Source organism: Mustela putorius, unplaced genomic scaffold (assembly GCF_011764305.1).
Source record: "Mustela putorius furo isolate JIRA1106 unplaced genomic scaffold, ASM1176430v1.1 tig00001069_pilon_pilon_pilon, whole genome shotgun sequence".
Lineage (NCBI taxonomy): Eukaryota > Metazoa > Chordata > Mammalia > Carnivora > Mustelidae > Mustela > Mustela putorius.
In genome coordinates this window covers 1,352,507-1,370,437 of record NW_025421558.1, presented here as the reverse complement: position 1 = coordinate 1,370,437, position 17,931 = coordinate 1,352,507, and the positions used below count along the sequence as shown (strand labels likewise).

At 48.2% G+C, this 17,931-nt stretch overlaps 1 protein-coding gene across 12 annotated transcripts in view; it reads left to right on the top strand.

Moving 5' to 3' along the window:
- Window positions 1-17,931, top strand: part of AMOTL1 (angiomotin like 1) — a 152,290-nt gene that overhangs the window by 97,155 nt on the left and 37,204 nt on the right. For all 12 annotated transcript variants that reach the window (XM_004754517.3, XM_045087176.1, XM_045087179.1 and 9 more), the window contains 3 exons: window positions 4,694-4,985; window positions 10,855-10,999; window positions 12,430-12,519. In XM_004754517.3, coding sequence (XP_004754574.2) covers window positions 4,694-4,985; window positions 10,855-10,999; window positions 12,430-12,519 — 527 coding nt within the window. The remainder of the gene's footprint in view (window positions 1-4,693; window positions 4,986-10,854; window positions 11,000-12,429; window positions 12,520-17,931) is intronic.

Sequence of the window (17,931 nt, the reverse complement as noted above, 5' to 3'; positions counted from 1 at the left end):
ATTGAATTCTGGAATTATCTCCCCAAATGAGGCCTTTTGGTGTACATTCAGTATGGTCTACAGCAGTGCTGTCCAATAAAAGTATAGTTACAAGCCACACGTGTCTACTCAAAAATGTTTTGGCAGCCACATTTTTTTTTTTAAAGTTAAAAGAAAACAAGTGAAATTAATTTTAAAACATAGTTAAGTTAACCTGTTAAAAACATATTTTTAAAAACACGTTTTAGGGGCGCCTGGGTGGCTCAGTAGGTTAAAGCCTCTGCCTTCGGCTCAGGTCATGATCCCAGGGTCCTGGGATCAAGCCCCACATCGGGCTCTCTGCTCTGCAGAGAGCCTGCTTCCTCCTCTCTCTGCCTGCCTCCCTGCCTACTTGTGATCTCTCTCTCTCTCTGTCAAATAAATAAATAAAATCTTAAAAAAAAAAAACACACATTTTAGGGGCTCCCGGGTGACTCTGGGTAAAGCCTCTGCCTTCCGCTCAGGGCATGATCTCAGGGTCCTGGGATCCAGCCCTGCATCGGGCTCCGTGCTCGGCAGGGATCCTGCTTCTCCCGCTCCCTGGGCCCACCCCAGCTCGTGCTCTGTCTCTCAAATAAATAAGTCTTTGAAAAAATAAATAAAAACACGTTTTAGTTAGCTAAACCCATGATCATTTCAACAGGTAATCAGCATTGAAAGCTATTAATGAGACAGCTTACATTTTTGGTCCTGAGTCTTCTGATTTTGATGTCTGTCTTCGACACTTCCTGCACATTTCAGGTGTTTGGGAGCACATGTAGCTTGTGGCTACTCTTTGGGACCACACAAGTCCCAGAGGAGGTAAGACTCTGAGAGCGAGTGCCCTGACACATTCAGACATCACCTTGATACGGGCTCTTGTTCTCTGCAGTGCTGCGGAAAAGTTCTTAGATGCCCAAGGTTCTGTGGCGCTGTAATAAGCTTTGATTCTTTACTGAGGTTGAGCATTAGGGACTGTGATCCTCATCACATGGGGTTTGAAGAGGAAGGGACACTCAGGTGGTTCTTCTTGCCTTTCTCTGGACACCAATGATCAGTGTGTGGTAATGACAGAGACTAACATGTTTAAGTGCTTGCCTCAGGATACACACAGTATGGCATGCTTTATATTCCTTGTCTCATTTAATTCTCGCAACAACCCTGTGAGGTAGGTATGATCATCTCGTTTAAAGATGAAGAAGTTAAAAACTCACCCGTGAGTCCATGGTTAGAAAGAAGCAGAAGCAGAGAAAAGAGACCCCGTGCTGAGGAATAGGGCTCTCCTGTACTAAAATGGGAGGTAACCCCCATGTGGTGGGAGTATGATGGGTTTTAGGTCCCCCTAGTTGAAAGGCTCCCCCCCTTTTTTTTTGTTTTGTTTTTTTTTGTTTTTTTTTGTAGTGAGATCGCAGCTCTGTGAATCCTGAAGTTTGCACACTTTAAAAATAAGTTATGTATGGCGTGAGAGCAGTGAATGCCCAAGTTTGTGAGAAGTCAGTACAACAGTGTGACATGCTAATGTGACACATTATATCCAGGTGTCACATAAATATGGAAGTTTATGAACGAGCTTGTGTATGAAGGCCTGTGATGTGCACAGAGGAGCAAATGGACTGGTGATTACTTGTCACCAATGATCCTGTTTTCCCAAGTCAAATAACATTGTCACTCCCATTTTGAGCTGCATTTTGTGACCCCAAATACATAAGAAGGGTAGTGATGGGGCACCTTGGTGCTCAGTCGGTTAAGCGGTTAAGCCTCCGACTTGAGTTTGGCTCAGGTCGCCATCTCAGAGTCCTGGGATGAGCCCCACATTGGGCTCCATGCTCAGCGAGTGGTCTCTTTCTCCCTCTGTCCCTCCCCTGCTTGTGATCACCTGCACTCGAACTCTCTCTCTCTCAAAAATCTTTAAGAAGAAAAAAAAGAGCAGTGACATGGAGCTATGTTATTATACTGGCAACATCAAGATTTGAGATTCTACCTAGAACCCATTATCCAGAACCACTCTAAACACCAGAGGTCTCTTCTTCAATGTTGAGGGTTTAGCCATTATTTGAAAGCACATCAAGCATATGTTGTCTCCCTAATTGCTCCTGGACTTAGGGGCCAAATCAACTGACACATGTGTATTGGGTACCAACCTGGTTTAAGCCATCATCTTCTACCCTCAAAAAACATGCTAAAAATTTGGGAGAAACGACACATGCGTGAAAAATTAAATAATATTACCTTTAAAATGAAAATTCAGGAGAACAAAAGACTTAATATAGGCCCGTGGTGGCAGGTTGTGAGAATCGTGATTTCAGCAGGTTGTCATTTTGGAGGAAAGAAGTGGCTACCAGTTCTGGGTTCGGGCTATGTGCATATGTCCTGAGTCGTGGACGATGGAGGGCCAATCTGCAAGAATTTCCTCCATGACCTCCATTTTGTCTCATAAATGTGACTCTTTAAATGCTGTATTTTTAATACATCACTGTAGACTTGGCTTTGCTCAGACATATTTAAGCAACTGGTCAGTTACTGGTCAGGTGGGTGGCACTTGGGAAAAGGTCACTGTCTGCGGCGCTCTGTATAGGCTCTCACAGTGGGCCCCAGGACCTCAGGAGTGAAGGACCAAAGGGTGGCTGCCTTCCCTCCCTGCTCTCAGCAGGACAGAGAAAAAGTGAACTGCGAGGACTCTGGAATCCGAAAGCCTGGGCGTGGCTCTCCTTTATGTTCCTGTTCTCTCTGTTCTGGTTCTACGTTACCATCCTGTGCTTTGTTCTTCTCATCTTAATAGGCTGATAATGAGACCTATTTTAGAAGGCAGTTATAAAGGTTAAAATGAGACGCTGAATGCAAAAAGTGCTCAGTCATTGTTAGCCGTAACAGAGGAAATTTATTGGACTTATGCGTGCCATGCTCGGTGCCAGGCTTTTTATTAGGGGCTGTGGGATTCAGATGGTAACAGTAATGGTGGTTATAGCTCACCCTTGTCCAGTGCTTACTTTGTGCCGGCCCTTATATATATTATTAAGCCCTCAAGTCCTTTAGCGTTGAGCTAAGTAGTACACAGTCCCAGGAGGTCAAGGCCCTTGGTGGCAAATAAGCTGGCTCTGTGACTTCACAGAAGGAAGTCAGGAACAAGTAGTAGATGATTACAGCATCGAATTCTACTCGCAGGTGTTTCTCAGTGCATACTGGTTCCCATCCTGTCTTTTTCCCTTTTCTTTGTGTTCTCATTGCTTGGGACGTGGCCGATCAACAACAGCATTATCTTTGGAAGCTGAGGATAGGTGGTTTCTGTTATGATCTCGTGAGAAATTGTCTGGTTCTGTTACACTCTTTCCCCCTCATTTCCACTAAGCCCAAATCTGCCTGGTCCAGATCTTTGATCTCACCAACCTGCTGGCAGAGTGGTGGAGCCAAGGAATGGACGTTTGCTGTCCTCCCCGCCCATCGTCCCTGGTGATGGTCTGTTTATTGAATGTGTAACTGAGTTATTTACAAGGCCACTGTTCTCCTTAGTAGAAGAGTTCCCATTTTGAAAAAGTGAGTTCTTTTCTGTTGCCTAACCTTGGCAAACACCCTTTTCCGGCTTTGCCATGCAAGTGACTAGTCGCCATCATGGATGACTTAGGTTGGCATTCAGGAAACACTTCCTTTTGTCCTAGATGGGAAAAAGATGAGAAGATAAGCCCACCTCTGACCATGAGTGAGTCCCAAATCCCTGAGTTTAATAAATGTGAAAAGATAGATGCCGTGGCCCATAGTTGCCTGGGCCAAAGGGAACCCCCAAGCTTCAGACAGTAGAGATGCAGGATCATCTGTGCCCACCTCGGCCCCAAGGAGACATGCCACATCTGTTCTGTCTCTTCCCGAAGACTTGCCCATTTCATTGGATGGTACAATTTGTGCAAAGCCCCAAGTTTAGGAGTGATTTTTAAATTTTCTTCCCCTTTTCACTCACTGTGCGTGGTCTAACTGATGTCTCCCAAATCCATCCCTAACTGCCCTTCTGCTACGGCCTTGTGAGACTCCCATCAGTTCTCATCGAGACCACACGCAGCCTCCCTGCGGGGTGCCCTGCATGCGTTCTTGTCCCTGTGCGTCTCATCTCTACACCACCCCATGGGGCAGCTCCTCCATGGGCATGGACTACACTCTGAGGGCAGGGTTGGCCTTGGCTTACAAAGGCCCTTTCCTCTTGCTCTCTCTGCTCTTACCTTGTCCCACTTTTGCTGGCCGTGCTTCGTATCCATGGGTCTGCCTGTGCTAGGTCCTGATGTAGGCCCCATACACCAGCCAGTTCTCCTACCTGGAATGTTGTTCTGCCTCCTCCTTTACCCTCTTGCCCCAGCCATGGACTCCTTCTGTGTGTCTTTCAGACTTCAGCTCAGTCACCCACGTCCCCTTCCCTGCCCTCCCAGAATGAACTAGCCATTCACTGCCCCCCATCCCATGACCTGGTTTGGATGGCTCGCCTGTCTCTGTCTCCGAGAATGGAAGCTTCATGAGAACAGGGCCCTGGTAGCCCCCGCCGCCCCAGCAGTGCTGATCCAGAGGGAGAACACATTACCTATCAGTGGGTGAGGGCCTGGTCCCGCCATCCTTCGCCAGCACAGGGATGTACACCAGTGGCCTGGGGTCTCGCTGGGGACTTTCTCCTCCCACTGCATTCCTAGGGTCTGATGCCTGGTCTCCACTTCCCTTGCAGCCGCCCCTGCCAGCTCCCTTTCCCGTCAACGGTGCAGCAGCACAGCCCGATGTCCTCCCAGAACCCCCCGGTCAGTGGGCCACTGCACTCCGTGTCCTTGCCGCTGCCGCTCCCCATGACCCTGGCAGGCCCGCAGCCCCCACCAGCCGCCTCACCCAGCCAGCAGCTCGGGCCTGATGCCTTCGCTATCGTGGAGCGAGCCCAGCAGATGGTGGAGATACTCACTGAGGAGAACCGGGTGCTTCACCAGGAACTTCAGGGTTACTATGACAATGCCGACAAGCTCCACAAGGTACGTGACTTCCCAATGGAAGGAGAGGGAGAAGCAGGGTCTCTGGGAGCGTCAGAATTTTTTACTGCCCGTCAGAGGTGGACACTGATGACCACGGGCCGTCAGTGACCCCTTTTTATGCCGGGCACCATGCAAAGCTTTACGGAGACAAATGAATAAGACACAGTGCATGCCTTGGAGAAGCTTCCAGGCCAAAAGAGGGAGCGTCCTCTGAGCTCATCCTTGCAGTAGAATGTCAGGTGTGGTGTGGGGGTGGGGTGGCCCTGGAGCCAAGACACAAGAGTTCAGTCTTATTCCCCTGGGTGGACAGTGTGGAAGAGGGAGCACTGAGGGGAACACAGAGCAATGGGTTGAGAGAGACAGGGTTCTCAGGAACCATGTGATTGCCCCTTGGGGTTCATCAGCTGGGCTCTGTAGAAAGCATCGTGGCCTCCAGGCTGCAGGTGAAGTCTGAGCGACGGCCTGCTGTCCAGCACTTGTCGGGCAGGGAGATGCCGTGCGAGTCCAGCCTGCGTCCTTACCACAGGACTATCGGAGTATGGGGCTTTACTCCAAGAGCCACAGTCAGTGGGAGAACTTCCAGCAGGATGAATGGCTGTAGGCAGTGATTTCATGATGTCCCACGTGTCAAGACCTGGAAGGCTTCTGGTTGCACGAAAGAGGTGAGGGGCACAGGCATCAGGATGTGGCAGAGTGGGAGAGCCACAGAGCCCTAGAGTTTCCTTTCTGGTGGGAGTGACCCTCTAGGAGTCTTAAGTTCCTGGCTCTGTCCTGGACACCCAAGGGCTTTCATGAAGAGGAAAGGGCAGAATAGAAAGCCCGCCTGACTACAGGAGCATTGCCATTTGGTCCTGTGTGATGGTTAGTGCTCCCAGCTGGCTGGCCCGAGTAGCGTTCCCCTCTCAGCTGGTCTTCTTGCTGGTCAGCGTTTCTGAAGTGGGAGTTCCTCTTCTTTCCTGGCAGTACACACTGGGAACAGTGGGCTTGGTGGTGCCAGTGTTTTCAGGCAGAATCTGCCCCGGCACGTTCGTGCAGAGCTTCTGCCCAAAGGGTCTGGAGCTCCCTGGAGTCAAGACCAGACTTGGCTCAGAGACCTCCGGATGCCTTTCTTGGAGGGGAAAGAATGAGAGCCAGAGAGAAAGGGGCTGCCTGAAGTTTGCGGCCCCACCCCCACCCTGGTTGCACCCCAGAAGCTGGGAAACAAGCACGTTGTCTTGTCGCCTTGGCTGTAAGTCCCTACTCAGACCCAAGCTTGCCTCAGACACCTACTGGGGCAGATTCCTTCTAGGCGCAGTCTGTACGTTGGGAAGGAGCTCCCAATCCCTCCTGGGAAGTAAGTCGTTCTTTCTTCTCCCTAGTGAAGCCCTGTGGCAGAGAGGTCCAGGAGTTAGGCAGACCCACCTGAGGGCATTTTGGTCCTGGGTCTTTCCACATGGATGTCTCTGAATAGTGGAAGGTGCAGAAGTTGGGAGGTCTTGTTATTCTTGGTTGATTTTTTTTTTAAATTATTATTAACATATACTTTTTACTGACCCATCACAAGCATCGCTGTCTTGATTTCGGTGCACATTTCTGTTTTGAAAAACCAAATCAATCTCCCAGGGGCTCAGCTTCCCCACACAGGCGATGATTCTTAATCTTTGGGGCCAAAAGGATTGTGATGATTAAAAAAGGAAAAATCAAAAGCGGTTTCCCTTCTGGAACTCAAAACTCCTTCAGTCCCTTGAATATTACAAATGGTTCTATGGTTCCTCCGCGTCATGAGTCAGTCATATGTCAGACTGGATTTGTCAGTTTGAACACACAGCTTTTTTTTTTTTAATGTATTTTTTTTTTAAGATTTTATTTTTATTTATGTATTTGACAGAGAGAGATCACAAGCAGGCAGAAAGGAGGAAGCAGGCTCCCCACTGAGCACAGAGCCTGATGTGGGGCTGGATCCCAGGACCCTGGGATCATGACCTGAGCCGAAGGCAGAGGCTTTAACCCACTGAGCCATCCAGGCACCCTGAACACACAGCTTTTAATGGAGCCCGCTGTGTTCATCACTCGTCCCGAGCTGTTGTCTGCAACCAGCACCAAGAGACACAAGGGCTGCCTGAAGGCTGTGACATAACCTTTCACAGCTTGTGTCCCCGAGGTGGGCCTTGTCCCAGGTCCTCCGTATGCATGGGCTGCCCTGCTCGGCCATCTGTCAGGACTGTTGGGTGAGGGGACGACCTCACTTCTCAGTGAGGATGACCCTGGTTTTGGTGGAGACACATGTGGCTCCCAAGGACGGGCCGCCCTGTGCCAGCAGTAACATCCAATCTGGGATACTCACAGTGTCGGGACCCCTGTGGAGATTCACTGTGAGGGCAAAACCAGAAGTAGATGAATTTTTAATGACAGGCCTTAGCCTACATATCCTGTGCCAGGAACACAGCGGGAAGGAACGGCTACATGCGGAGCCTGCCAGAGCGCGGCCTATCTAGGAAGACCCTGTTTCCAGAGAGGCACAAGGTGGTGATTCTCACTGCTAGTGTGGGACCAACGGCTGAGTACCCCTGAGAAAGTAGTTGTTTGTCGTTTTTCCTTTTGGCCATGCATTTTGCTTCTCTTTCCTTCCGGTTTCCCTGAAACCTAATTAATGGACAGAGTTTGCAGTGGGACTGGACCACGGGCCTTTGAAGGGTTCGGCCTCAGAAGCCATCAGGACCTAGGTGGGCATGTGAAGGGAAAGAGCCAGGTATTTCCCGTTCCCTAGGCTTGCCTGAGTGGAGACCCTGGTCTTTGGTCAGCGAACAGTGGTGGCTCTGATTGGGCGCTCTGTGGCTGAGACCGCAGGCCAGTCTTGTCCTGTGGGTCTCTGGGCTGTGCACCTGAAGGGGCTCAGGGAAGACACTGGTATCTCAAGCTCGGAGTAGCTGAGCTTTTTTCTTTCTCTGCTTCTGGTTCTTTTCTGGGACGGGGAGTGCTTTTCTGTGGGATCCCAGGGGCTGTGCAGCTTGGCCGGAGAGCTTCCTAACACCGGCCTGAAGGAAAGGCAGGTGCCATGGAGGCAAACCCGGGGCTGCCTCCATAGGATCCTCTTGGGACTCTGAACTGTCCCGGGTGTTTTCATATCAAAGCCAACCTATCCAGCCTGCCCCTTGCCTTTAGCAAATGTCAGGGGAAGCTTTGGTGTTCTGGATGGTGGGGAGGACACAGGTGGCTCCCATTCTGAAGGAGTGTGCAGTTGAGTCATAGACTGAAGTGAGACCGAAAATTCTGAAAATGATTCTAGGCCAAGTTCTCACCCCTAGGGATCCTCGCTTCATGTCCCTGAAAGATCATTCATTTTTCACTTGAATGTTTCCAGAGGAGAGACGCTCCCTCCTACTGGGCCTATTTCTAGAAAACATAGTTTGGATATTCTCCCTTCTGTTGAAACAAAGTCTGCATCCCTTGGACTCACTCCATTTCGTCACAGCTCTGTCTTCCCTAACACACTGAAGGGGACAAACGTCTCCATCACGACGATGGGAAGCTGCCATTTCCCACAGGAAGTACCTTGTCCTGGACCAAGACCTTTGCCCTTTCTCAGTGGGTAGCTCCCAGCATGTAACCATATCCCAGTTCCCGATTGTTTTAGGATTTAAGATAGTAACTGTGCTGCCCTGGGGATCCCTCAGTCTCCTTGTATAAAATGTGCCGAGGGACGCTCTTCCCGTGCAGGAGAGAAGCCACCATCGGGAGCAGTTGACCCGTGCCCGAGTCTGGCTTGAGGAGTGACCTGTTTGAGGAGTCGTTCCGTCAGCCTGCGTTTGTGTCAGGGGCAGGGTGCAGTGTCAGGACCAGAAGGGCCGTTTCTGCATTCAAGGAGCTGACAGATCAGAGACGTAAAGTACATACGCAGGACAGAATTCCAGCCAGATGAGAATACTGTGAAATCAGCCCGCGGAACGTTCCAGTGCTCCGCGTCCTGGAGGCAGGCTCCCGGTTGTCCTGGGCTTGAGCCAGCAGCAGCAGTTGCCTGGGGGATGCCTCAGCATCTCTGCTTCTGAGGACTAGATGACACCCCGTGGCCCAGAAGGGGACTGTCCCCGAGGCATCCCCATTTGCCCGAAAACAATGGCCACCTTTATAGAGGAAATTAGCCATCTATAGGCGGTATGTTCTGAAGCCATCTCTTTTGAAAACAAAATTAAAAGGAAGGAACATAATTTGCGGGAGGGCTGTGAACAGGAGTTAGGATGTGCTGTTCTCTCTCCACAGTACCCACAATTCAAGATCTCGTCAGAAGAAACAGAAAGGCCTGGTGAGATAAGGGGACCAGGAAAGGATCAGCTCTGGTATTAGGAGCCCTTTGGGAAAATAACCTTGTACCAAGGGGTGCCCTGGTGTTCCGCTTCACCCTGGGGGGCTGCCACTTTTCAGAAGCCCCCACACTGTCCAGCCTCTTCACGGACCTCTTCCCAGTCGTGACTTCCCGGCTCTGTTGTAACCTCTGGGACACTAACCACATTCTCACTCCTTCAGTGTGTGACACCCCCGGCTTTCTGTCTTACCAGCTCCTCTGTTGCATCTGCTGCCAGGTCTTGATGCACCCCCCCCCCCACCCCCAGCGGTGTAAGTCCTCCCTTTGGGTGTAGCTCCCACCCTTCAGTCTTCCTCTCATCCCTGGACTTCCTGTCATGTCAGAGACACACGCTTCCTTTTGTGGCCGTGTGCCATGGCTCCCGCACTGTCTTCTGACTAGAATGCGAAGCCCTTTGGTCATTTCTGCTTGGCAAAGTCCTGTTCATCCTTCGAGGGTTATTGGAAGGAGCATTCTCTCTGAAATCTTTCTGAAAGAAGCCTGTTCTTACCCCTGCAAAGTGACTTTGTTTAGTCTGTGAGAGCTTCCAGAAGCACCACATCCCTTATCTTGTTGCCTTGGAGAAGCACACATGTCTGGGGAGAGGCCAAGGCTAGACTATGAGTGCTCCAAGACCAGAAATCATCGTTAACCTCGTTCTTTGTCCTTGGCATCCAGACACACAGAAGATGCACGGTCGATACCTGCTTTCTTAGGATGTGTATTACTTACAGGGGTCTCAGCGGGGCCTTTCTGATCCGAGCAGTTGGGGTGCAGGCAGTGAGGGTGCCTGGCTCTTGATGACAGAGCTCTCCTGTAGACCAACCCAAAACACGGTACAGGCCTCTTGGTGCCCAGTGAGGGGCGCTACTGCTTCAACCCTCCCTGCTTGGCCTGTGGTCCCAACTCCAAGCAGCAGTTCCTCACGGTTCCATGCTCCTCTCTCCTGCATTTATGCTACGGAATGGTAAAATGGGAGCTGTTGGGATCTACTTCCAAAAACGTACGGCTGTAGGGGACTCCTTTTGGGACAGTGACAGCGACTTGGTACAGATGTAAATATGCTAGTGACAAAAGGCACAGTCCTTGACTTAGTGAAGGGAAGAGAGAACGATCTTCACCCCAGGAGTATTGTTCAGCTCCTTCACATGAAGAGGTTTCCTGTGGGGCATTTGTCTATAATTAGATACAAGTCCTGTGTCCTTATGTAGACACGCTCCTAGACAGAGGGGTAAAAATGCCTAATGATGCCTCTCCTTGTGTGGATTTTATGTTCCTTGGGGGTTGGGTAGGAGGGTGTCTGGAAGAGCACCGGACTTGGAGTCTGGAAACGTGGGTTCTGCAGGGTGGCATCGGGCAGTCCAGCCAGACTTGAGAACCAGGTTCTGTTGTGGCCCTTCCAGGCCAGAGGGGGTGGGGAATTGATGGCACCATCTGTAGATGGTGCCGCCGGAGATGTGGAAGGAAGACCCCGCCTTCTCGGCCGGCGTGTCCCAGAGGCCCCAGTGTGCTTGCCAGGAGTCCCACCTTCATGCTGCTTCTTTCTTGCAGTTTGAAAAAGAACTTCAGAGAATTTCAGAAGCCTATGAAAGCCTGGTCAAGTCCACTACCAAGCGGGAATCACTGGACAAGGCGATGAGAAACAAACTGGAAGGAGAGATCCGGAGGCTTCATGACTTCAACAGAGACCTCCGAGGCACGTCTGGCCCCATCCATGTGCACCCTGCCCTAGACTCCCAGGGAGCTGGCGGCCTGCTTTCTGGGCCACGCTGTGTCCAGTAATCTCGGGAAGTCCAACCACCTGGGGCAGGGGTGCTCAAAGAGCAGGACTGTTCTTTTCTCCAGTGTAGATTGTGTGTTGTGGGTTGCTGCCCTGGGCCTGAGAAGTGGCAGCTTCTAGGCACGAGTCCGTGAAAGTGAGGGAGCGTGTGTGCAGCTTCTTCCCTGCTTTTAAGGGTCTGCATCAAACTGACTCCGTAAAATAAAAATAGAACTTCAAAATTGAAAAAACAATAATAAAATAAAAGTACTTAGCGTGATTTGTGACTCTGCGAAGAAGAATGTTTGAAAAGACCAGTGTTGGATGCCCAGCCCTTCCCACATCAGGCTGAGTCATTTGGTAGCCTTCTTTGAAAGCCATCAGTCAGCTCTTGCTGGATAGAGTATAGAAGGCAGAGCTAGACAGCATTCTCTTGGAGGAAAAAGACAAAGCCCCCAGTTGTGAAAAAAGTAGATATATATAAACTCCCTGAAAGTTGGAAGGCACCTGCTGTAGGATGTTGGCAGTCTCCAACGAAGAATGACTTAAGCCATAACATTTTACTTGTCTCTCAGCTAAGCCACTTTTCAGTTGCCTCGTTGGCGAAAACAACATACTGATGGTCTCCAGTGGCTAGAGCCTACCTTTCCCATTACCACAGTCCTTTTGTCTTGGGAATCATGGACATTCCTTACAGATATACCAAACTGAATTATTGAATTGAATAAATGAAGACTTACCAAGTGGTTTGAGCAAACGTAGAGCTCTCTAGGTAGAATCTCCATCCATTTTGATTTTTTAAAAAATTTTTTGATTTTTAGTTCATTCTTATTTCTGTTTTTGGCTTCCCAGCTGCCTGTAGCAGCACAGGCTAACCGTAGGGCTGGTGGTCAGGGATAGACTAGGACTGGGTCTGAGGCAAAGGACACTTAGCTCCTTTTCAAGGACTTCCGAACAGAGGTTTTCTGGCCTTGCACATAGCTATATGATTCTTCTCAGAACTCGTGCTCCTGCTCCTGACCCCAGATTTTATTTATTTATTTATTTATTTATTTATTTATTTGAGAGAGAGAATGAGAGTGAGCAAGCATGAGAGGGGGAAGGTCAGAGGGAGAAGCAGACCCCCCTGCTAAGCAGGGAGCCCGATGTGGGACTCGATCCTGGGATTCCAGGATCATGACCTGAGCTGAAGGCAGTCACTCAAAACAACTGAGCCACCCAAGCACCCCAACCCTAGATTTTAGAACCTAGTCCTCTCGCCAAGAGAGATTCAGCTTGGGGTTCCTGGCACCCACGTCGTTTCTTGCTGGGCTGGTGACTTTGGGTCTACATGCACGTCTTTGTGACCATGTCTTCTGTGTGCATAGATCGCCTGGAGACGGCCAACAGGCAGCTGTCCAGCAGGGAATACGACGGGCATGAAGACAGAGCTGCAGAGGGGCTGTACGCTTCCCAGAGTGAGTCTCCACGTTTCTCTGTCCTGCGTTGGTATTCTTAAAAACTGGGGGCCTGAGGAAGGTATCTTGTTAATTTTAAGTAGATTTCTAAGTAGGCAGTTTACCTCTTGTGTGTTTCATGTCACCTAGAGGCTGTTAGGCCTTGGAGGAGGCCCTCCTAGGTCTGCCAGACGTAAAGCCAAGGTTGATTTCTCTTATTTCAGCAGTGTTTATATTCCGTCTTTCTGACCTACAATTTCTCTCCGTTTCTCTAGAACATCCTCCAAGAAATAGCAAGGTCACAACCTTTCCCTCCACTCACCCCTTTAAATGAGGCACAACTCTTTTCCTCCACGGAAAGGGAAGGAGGTGCCTGGTGGGATCTGGTCCTCCTGGCATGGTTTTGTGCACCTTCGGGTGAGTGTTTCCTGGCTGCCCCTTGTAGCATCCAGTCACCGAGGGTCCCATCGTGCATCTCCAGGTGTGGCACTCATTTGCAGAAGACACTGAGCCCAGAATAAAATGATCAGTGGCAACCTGGGCTTCTAGATTTATTGGGAGAATATCTTAGTCTTTTTTACTGGAGGCAAGTGACAGAAACAAAGGGGTTTGAGAAATCATTGGTCAGGGTTTGAATCTCTGCAAATCCAGTGTATGTCACAAGTGTAAATATTCAACTCTTCCTTTTTTTTTTTTTAAGCGGTTTAGAAAATTGGATTTATTTTTGTATCGTAATTCTCAACAACATCGTGAGTCAGGTGTTCACAAACTACAGATAGTTGCTTCCAAAAACAGAAAGTCACGTGTTCAGGCAGTAGCTATCCCTTGTACGATGGTTTTCTGAGGCGTGGCCCCCAAGTACAGCCTTACATTCTCAAGGCAGGGAAACAATCAGTTCAATTTTCTAATTTCTAAAACTGTATGGTTGGGTTCAAACTCCTTGGTTTCCCCCAGATTTATTCATGGTAGCACTCAGTTATTAGTCTCAGTTTTGTGGTTTGAAATTCTGTTTCGGTAAATGGATGCTAATACCATTGAGGGATTTTGCCATAGAATCCTTGGATGTCTTGCAAGTGACTTGGCCTTTGTTTCAGATTTATATAAACAGCAGTCAGCATGTTGAATGGTTCAGTTTCCTAACAAATTTTACCTCTTCGTATGGGCACAGTCCACCCACCCTCCCATCCGAGCTTTTATTCAAAAGAGGAGTCATTTGTACTCTCTGCATTTAAGATTTTAATACCTGGATTTGGGTTCCCATGTAACTGGGTAAGAGGAGGTGTCTTGGCAGTTACGTCAGGAATGTCACCCTGCTGGGACTCTGCCTTCTTGTGGGGGATAGCCAGTTTCACCTGAGGGGCCTTTGTTCCTGCCTCCCAGCCCAGACTGTGGTGATGGAATAATAAGGGTTGGGGTTGTGTGAGTTGAAAAGTTTTCCTGAAAACGTTAACCTTCTGGCTGAAAGCTAACACATCAATAATACAGGCCAAGAGGGCCTTCTAGCTTTACAGGGAATGATTTGTTCTGTGCAAACATGCCTCACTGTGTTCCATAGGCATAAACAAGACGGTCCAGAGGCATTTTTCAACATCTTAAAGGTATCTCAGTGTTGATGTTTAATGTCATTGAATCTAGGCAGGGCATTTGAAGCAGGTTTGCTACCCGTGATGTCTAACAGATTTTTCAGTTCCTAGCCTTTACATGATATTTGTGCCTTTTCCTCTCCTGGTGTGGCAAGACAGGGACTTGAGATGTTATTTCAGGTTGCAAATAGGTTTTCTTCTCAGTGAATTGTAAGAACTCTTTGTATATTAAAGAAATTAACATGTCCTCTACTGTATATGTTGCAGATATTTTCCTCAGTTTTTCAATCTTTGATTACAGTGTTCTTTATGTTATAAGAGATATTTTTAAGTAACCATATTTATACCTTCCAGGCTTTATATCATGCTTAGAAATGCTTATTGCTCTCCAAGATTATAAAAGTATTTACCTACGTTTCACCAATATTCATCTTCAGATGTATTTTATTCACCTATATTCATCTTCAGATGTGTTTATGATTTCACTGTTTACAAGGCTTATATTTTTGAAACTAGTTTGGGAGGCAAACCAGGAGGGAGACTAATGAACAGAGATGCTGGTATCTAGACAAGAGAGGTAGAGGTCCTGATGTGAGACAGAAGTAGTGATGGAGGGTAGGGGACAGAGTAGGAAGTGACAAAATTAGTAGGATTCAAGTGACCAGTTGAGTAATGGCAGTAAAAGAACCTGAGAAAGGGGTGTGAGTGAGCAACTGGATGGATGGTCCCCCTTTACCAATAAAAAGCAGGAAAACCAGGTTGGGATTTGATATTTAGTAAAGGTTTGAGCATGTTGGGTCGTCTTGCTCTGTGGCCCATAGCAGAGTAAGCGGGTGTAACAGTTGGTGCAGACATACCCAGAAGCTGGCGACAGGCAGTGCCCTCTGTCAGGCTCTGGCATGTGGGCACATGTGGGCAGGCATGAAGTACCACCCCTCTTCATGGTTATTAATGTGTTCCATTATCTGTGTGTTCTTTTAGAAACTCTGTTATTAGAATTCTTTTTAAATACTTGGTAATCATACTTACAAACGTCGAGTACTGAAAAGGAGCCATCCTTTTTTTTTTTTTTTAATTTTATTTATTTATTTGACAGAGATCACAAGTAGGCAGAGAGGCAGGCAGAGAGAGAGAGAGGAAAGCAGGCTTCCTGCTGAGCAGAAAGCCCGATGCGGGACTCGATCCCAGGACCCTGAGATCATGACCTGAGCTGAAGGCAGCAGCTTAATCCACCGAGCCACCCAGGCACCAGGAGTCATCCTTTTCAAGGGAATCTTTGGAGATTCTAGCCCTTGGGTAAGAGAAAGAAAGACTGTAGACCAAAGAGTAGTGACTTCTCTGGATAACTCAAGCCAAGGAGCTAGGGCTACATCACAAAGCCCCCAGCAGACACCTTGGCTGATGGAGAAGTTGGAGGGAAGGGAAAAGTAGTGACTGGCCCATTTGAATTTTTGTTAGGTATTCATGTTGAATCTAGGAGTCCAGGGCCAAGAAAGCCCAAGGAACTCTTGCAGTGCAAGTGTAAGCTGTAAAGCTCTCTTGGGTGGTAATGGAGGGAAATGGTTCTTTCCGGCCGGATCACTAATATCTCTGTTGCCCAGGGTAGTTTGCCTTTGAAGACCGAACTCTCTGCTCTTATGTTGGAGCCTGATGAAGACCTTGGTAGACTGTCGATGTGGTTACTACTTAGAACTGCAGAGTGAAATGAACATTAAACACAGTGATTATTGTGCCCCCCTTGGTCATGAAATTTGTCCATATTAGAAATCGCACTGGGGGTGCCTGGGTGGCTCATTCCATTAAGCATCTGCTTTTGGCTCAGGTCATGATCCCAAGGTTCTGAGATTGAGCCCCACATCAGGGGCTTCTCCGTCTGCCCTCTGCCCCTCCCCCCTGCTTTTGCATACCCTCTCTCTTTCTCGCATGTGTACGCATGCCCTGTGTCTGTCTCTCAAATAAATAAATAAAATCTTAAAAAATAAAAATAAAAATCACACTGAATTAAGTGTTTAGGGGTTTGATGACTGTGAGGGTTTTTTTTCCTCTATCACCTCATGGACTTGTGTCATACACTTTAAAGAAATTTGGTTCTATTTTATTTTCTGGGCTTGCTTGTTTATTTTTCTGAATATTTTTGCAATGAAATTGCTCCTGGAAAATGGGGCATCGAGCCAATCCCTGTTTTGTCTGTCTGTGTGAAACTGGGTCTTCTTTGTCCTTTAACCTCTAACTTACTGCGATCCCTGGTTTTCCCATCCAATTGTCTCCCACACATGTGCGCTCGTGTGTATCCTCACACACACCCCCGCACAGAGCAGAGGTGGGCGCTGTCCACTAAAGGCAGCGCCCCGGGAATGTCTGTCATCACTCTTAGCTCTGTCGTCTCAGTGAGTACAATCACTTTAACTCTTCCTTTCTGAAAATGGATAACTCTGCAGAATTTCCATGCTATTGGGCCAGAAAGCCAAAAGTAAAATACTTGATGCAGGGAAACTCGACTGGTAGAGGTGATCGTCTCACATTCTCGGGTTGAGTGGGAGCTGATGAGCTGAGGTGTGCATGTGTTATTCCAGGCTAAAACCAGCCGCATTTCACAGTGTGCGAGAACTTGTCTCTACCACCTCTTTGGGATTCCTTAGGCCCTCCAGGTTCAGCATATTTGGTTAAACTTGAGTCTGTGTAGTTAGATTCTGGCTGTTAAATGGTGTCCCTCTCTCATTAAAAAAAAAAATAATAATAAAATAAAGATGTTTTGGACATTCAGTTATTTGTCTAAGTTGTTGAGTAATGGCCGTAAAGAAGTCAGAACCATATGGGTTTGATTTCTCTTGTAATTCTCGGTGGGTTTGGAAATTGATACAAAAACACGTCTGTGACCAACCTATTTTTTTTAAGGTTTTTTTTTTTTTTTAATTTATTCATTTGACAGACAGAGATCACAAGTAGGCAGAGAGGCAGGCAGAGAGAGAGGGAGAAGGAAGCAGGCTCTTCGCTGAGCTGAGAGCCCGATGCGGGACGCGATCCCAGGACCCCGAGATCATGACCCGAGCCGAAGGCAACAGCTTAACCCACTGAGCCACTCAGGCGCCCCTGCGACCAACCTATTTTTAAAATTACAGCAATTTGCCATTTTCCGTGTGTCTTGTAATCGTCCTCTTACTCTTGATCCTGTTTGAGGTACTTTGATTTTCTCTCATAGAATATGAAAGAGACTGATTCAATTTCCTGCAAGAGCCTTCCTCTGGTGTTTGTGGTTCCTGGAAGGGCTTGCGTGAAACACAAAACAGAAGTTTCAGTGACATAAACACTGGTTCCGTTGACCCACATAGAGTGCAAGGAGATTGTTCTAACTCCTCGCTGCGTGTCATGACATCACATGGTGGGTTTCCATTGGGCTTCATTAGGAAGGACAGGAGAGAAGTAGTTATTTTTCCTCAGGTCCTGCCCGTGCTTACAGCTTCTCCCAACTTGGAGAGGAGCCTACTACAGCACTTACTTCACCTGCATTCCCTGTGGCTGTGATTTCTTTGCATGGATCCCCTCCTCTAGGTGGGAGAACCGTAGACATTCTTCACCGATAGTTGCAGTACCCACCCCCAACCCTCACTAAAAGCCCTGGAACCTTTTTATGTAATTGACGCTCAGTAAATGTGTATTGAGGGAAGGAATAAAAGTGGAAAAATCCTTGTAACAATAGGCTGGAAATTCTCCTTCTGCAGCATCAGTATCAAAATGTGCTCTTTAGCTCAGTATCTCCCAGTCATATTTGGAGAGAACACGGGTTATCCTCAGTTACTTTAAGACGTTAGGCAAATTAGTAAAAGAACTGTCAGAATAGAAGCAACTTAAA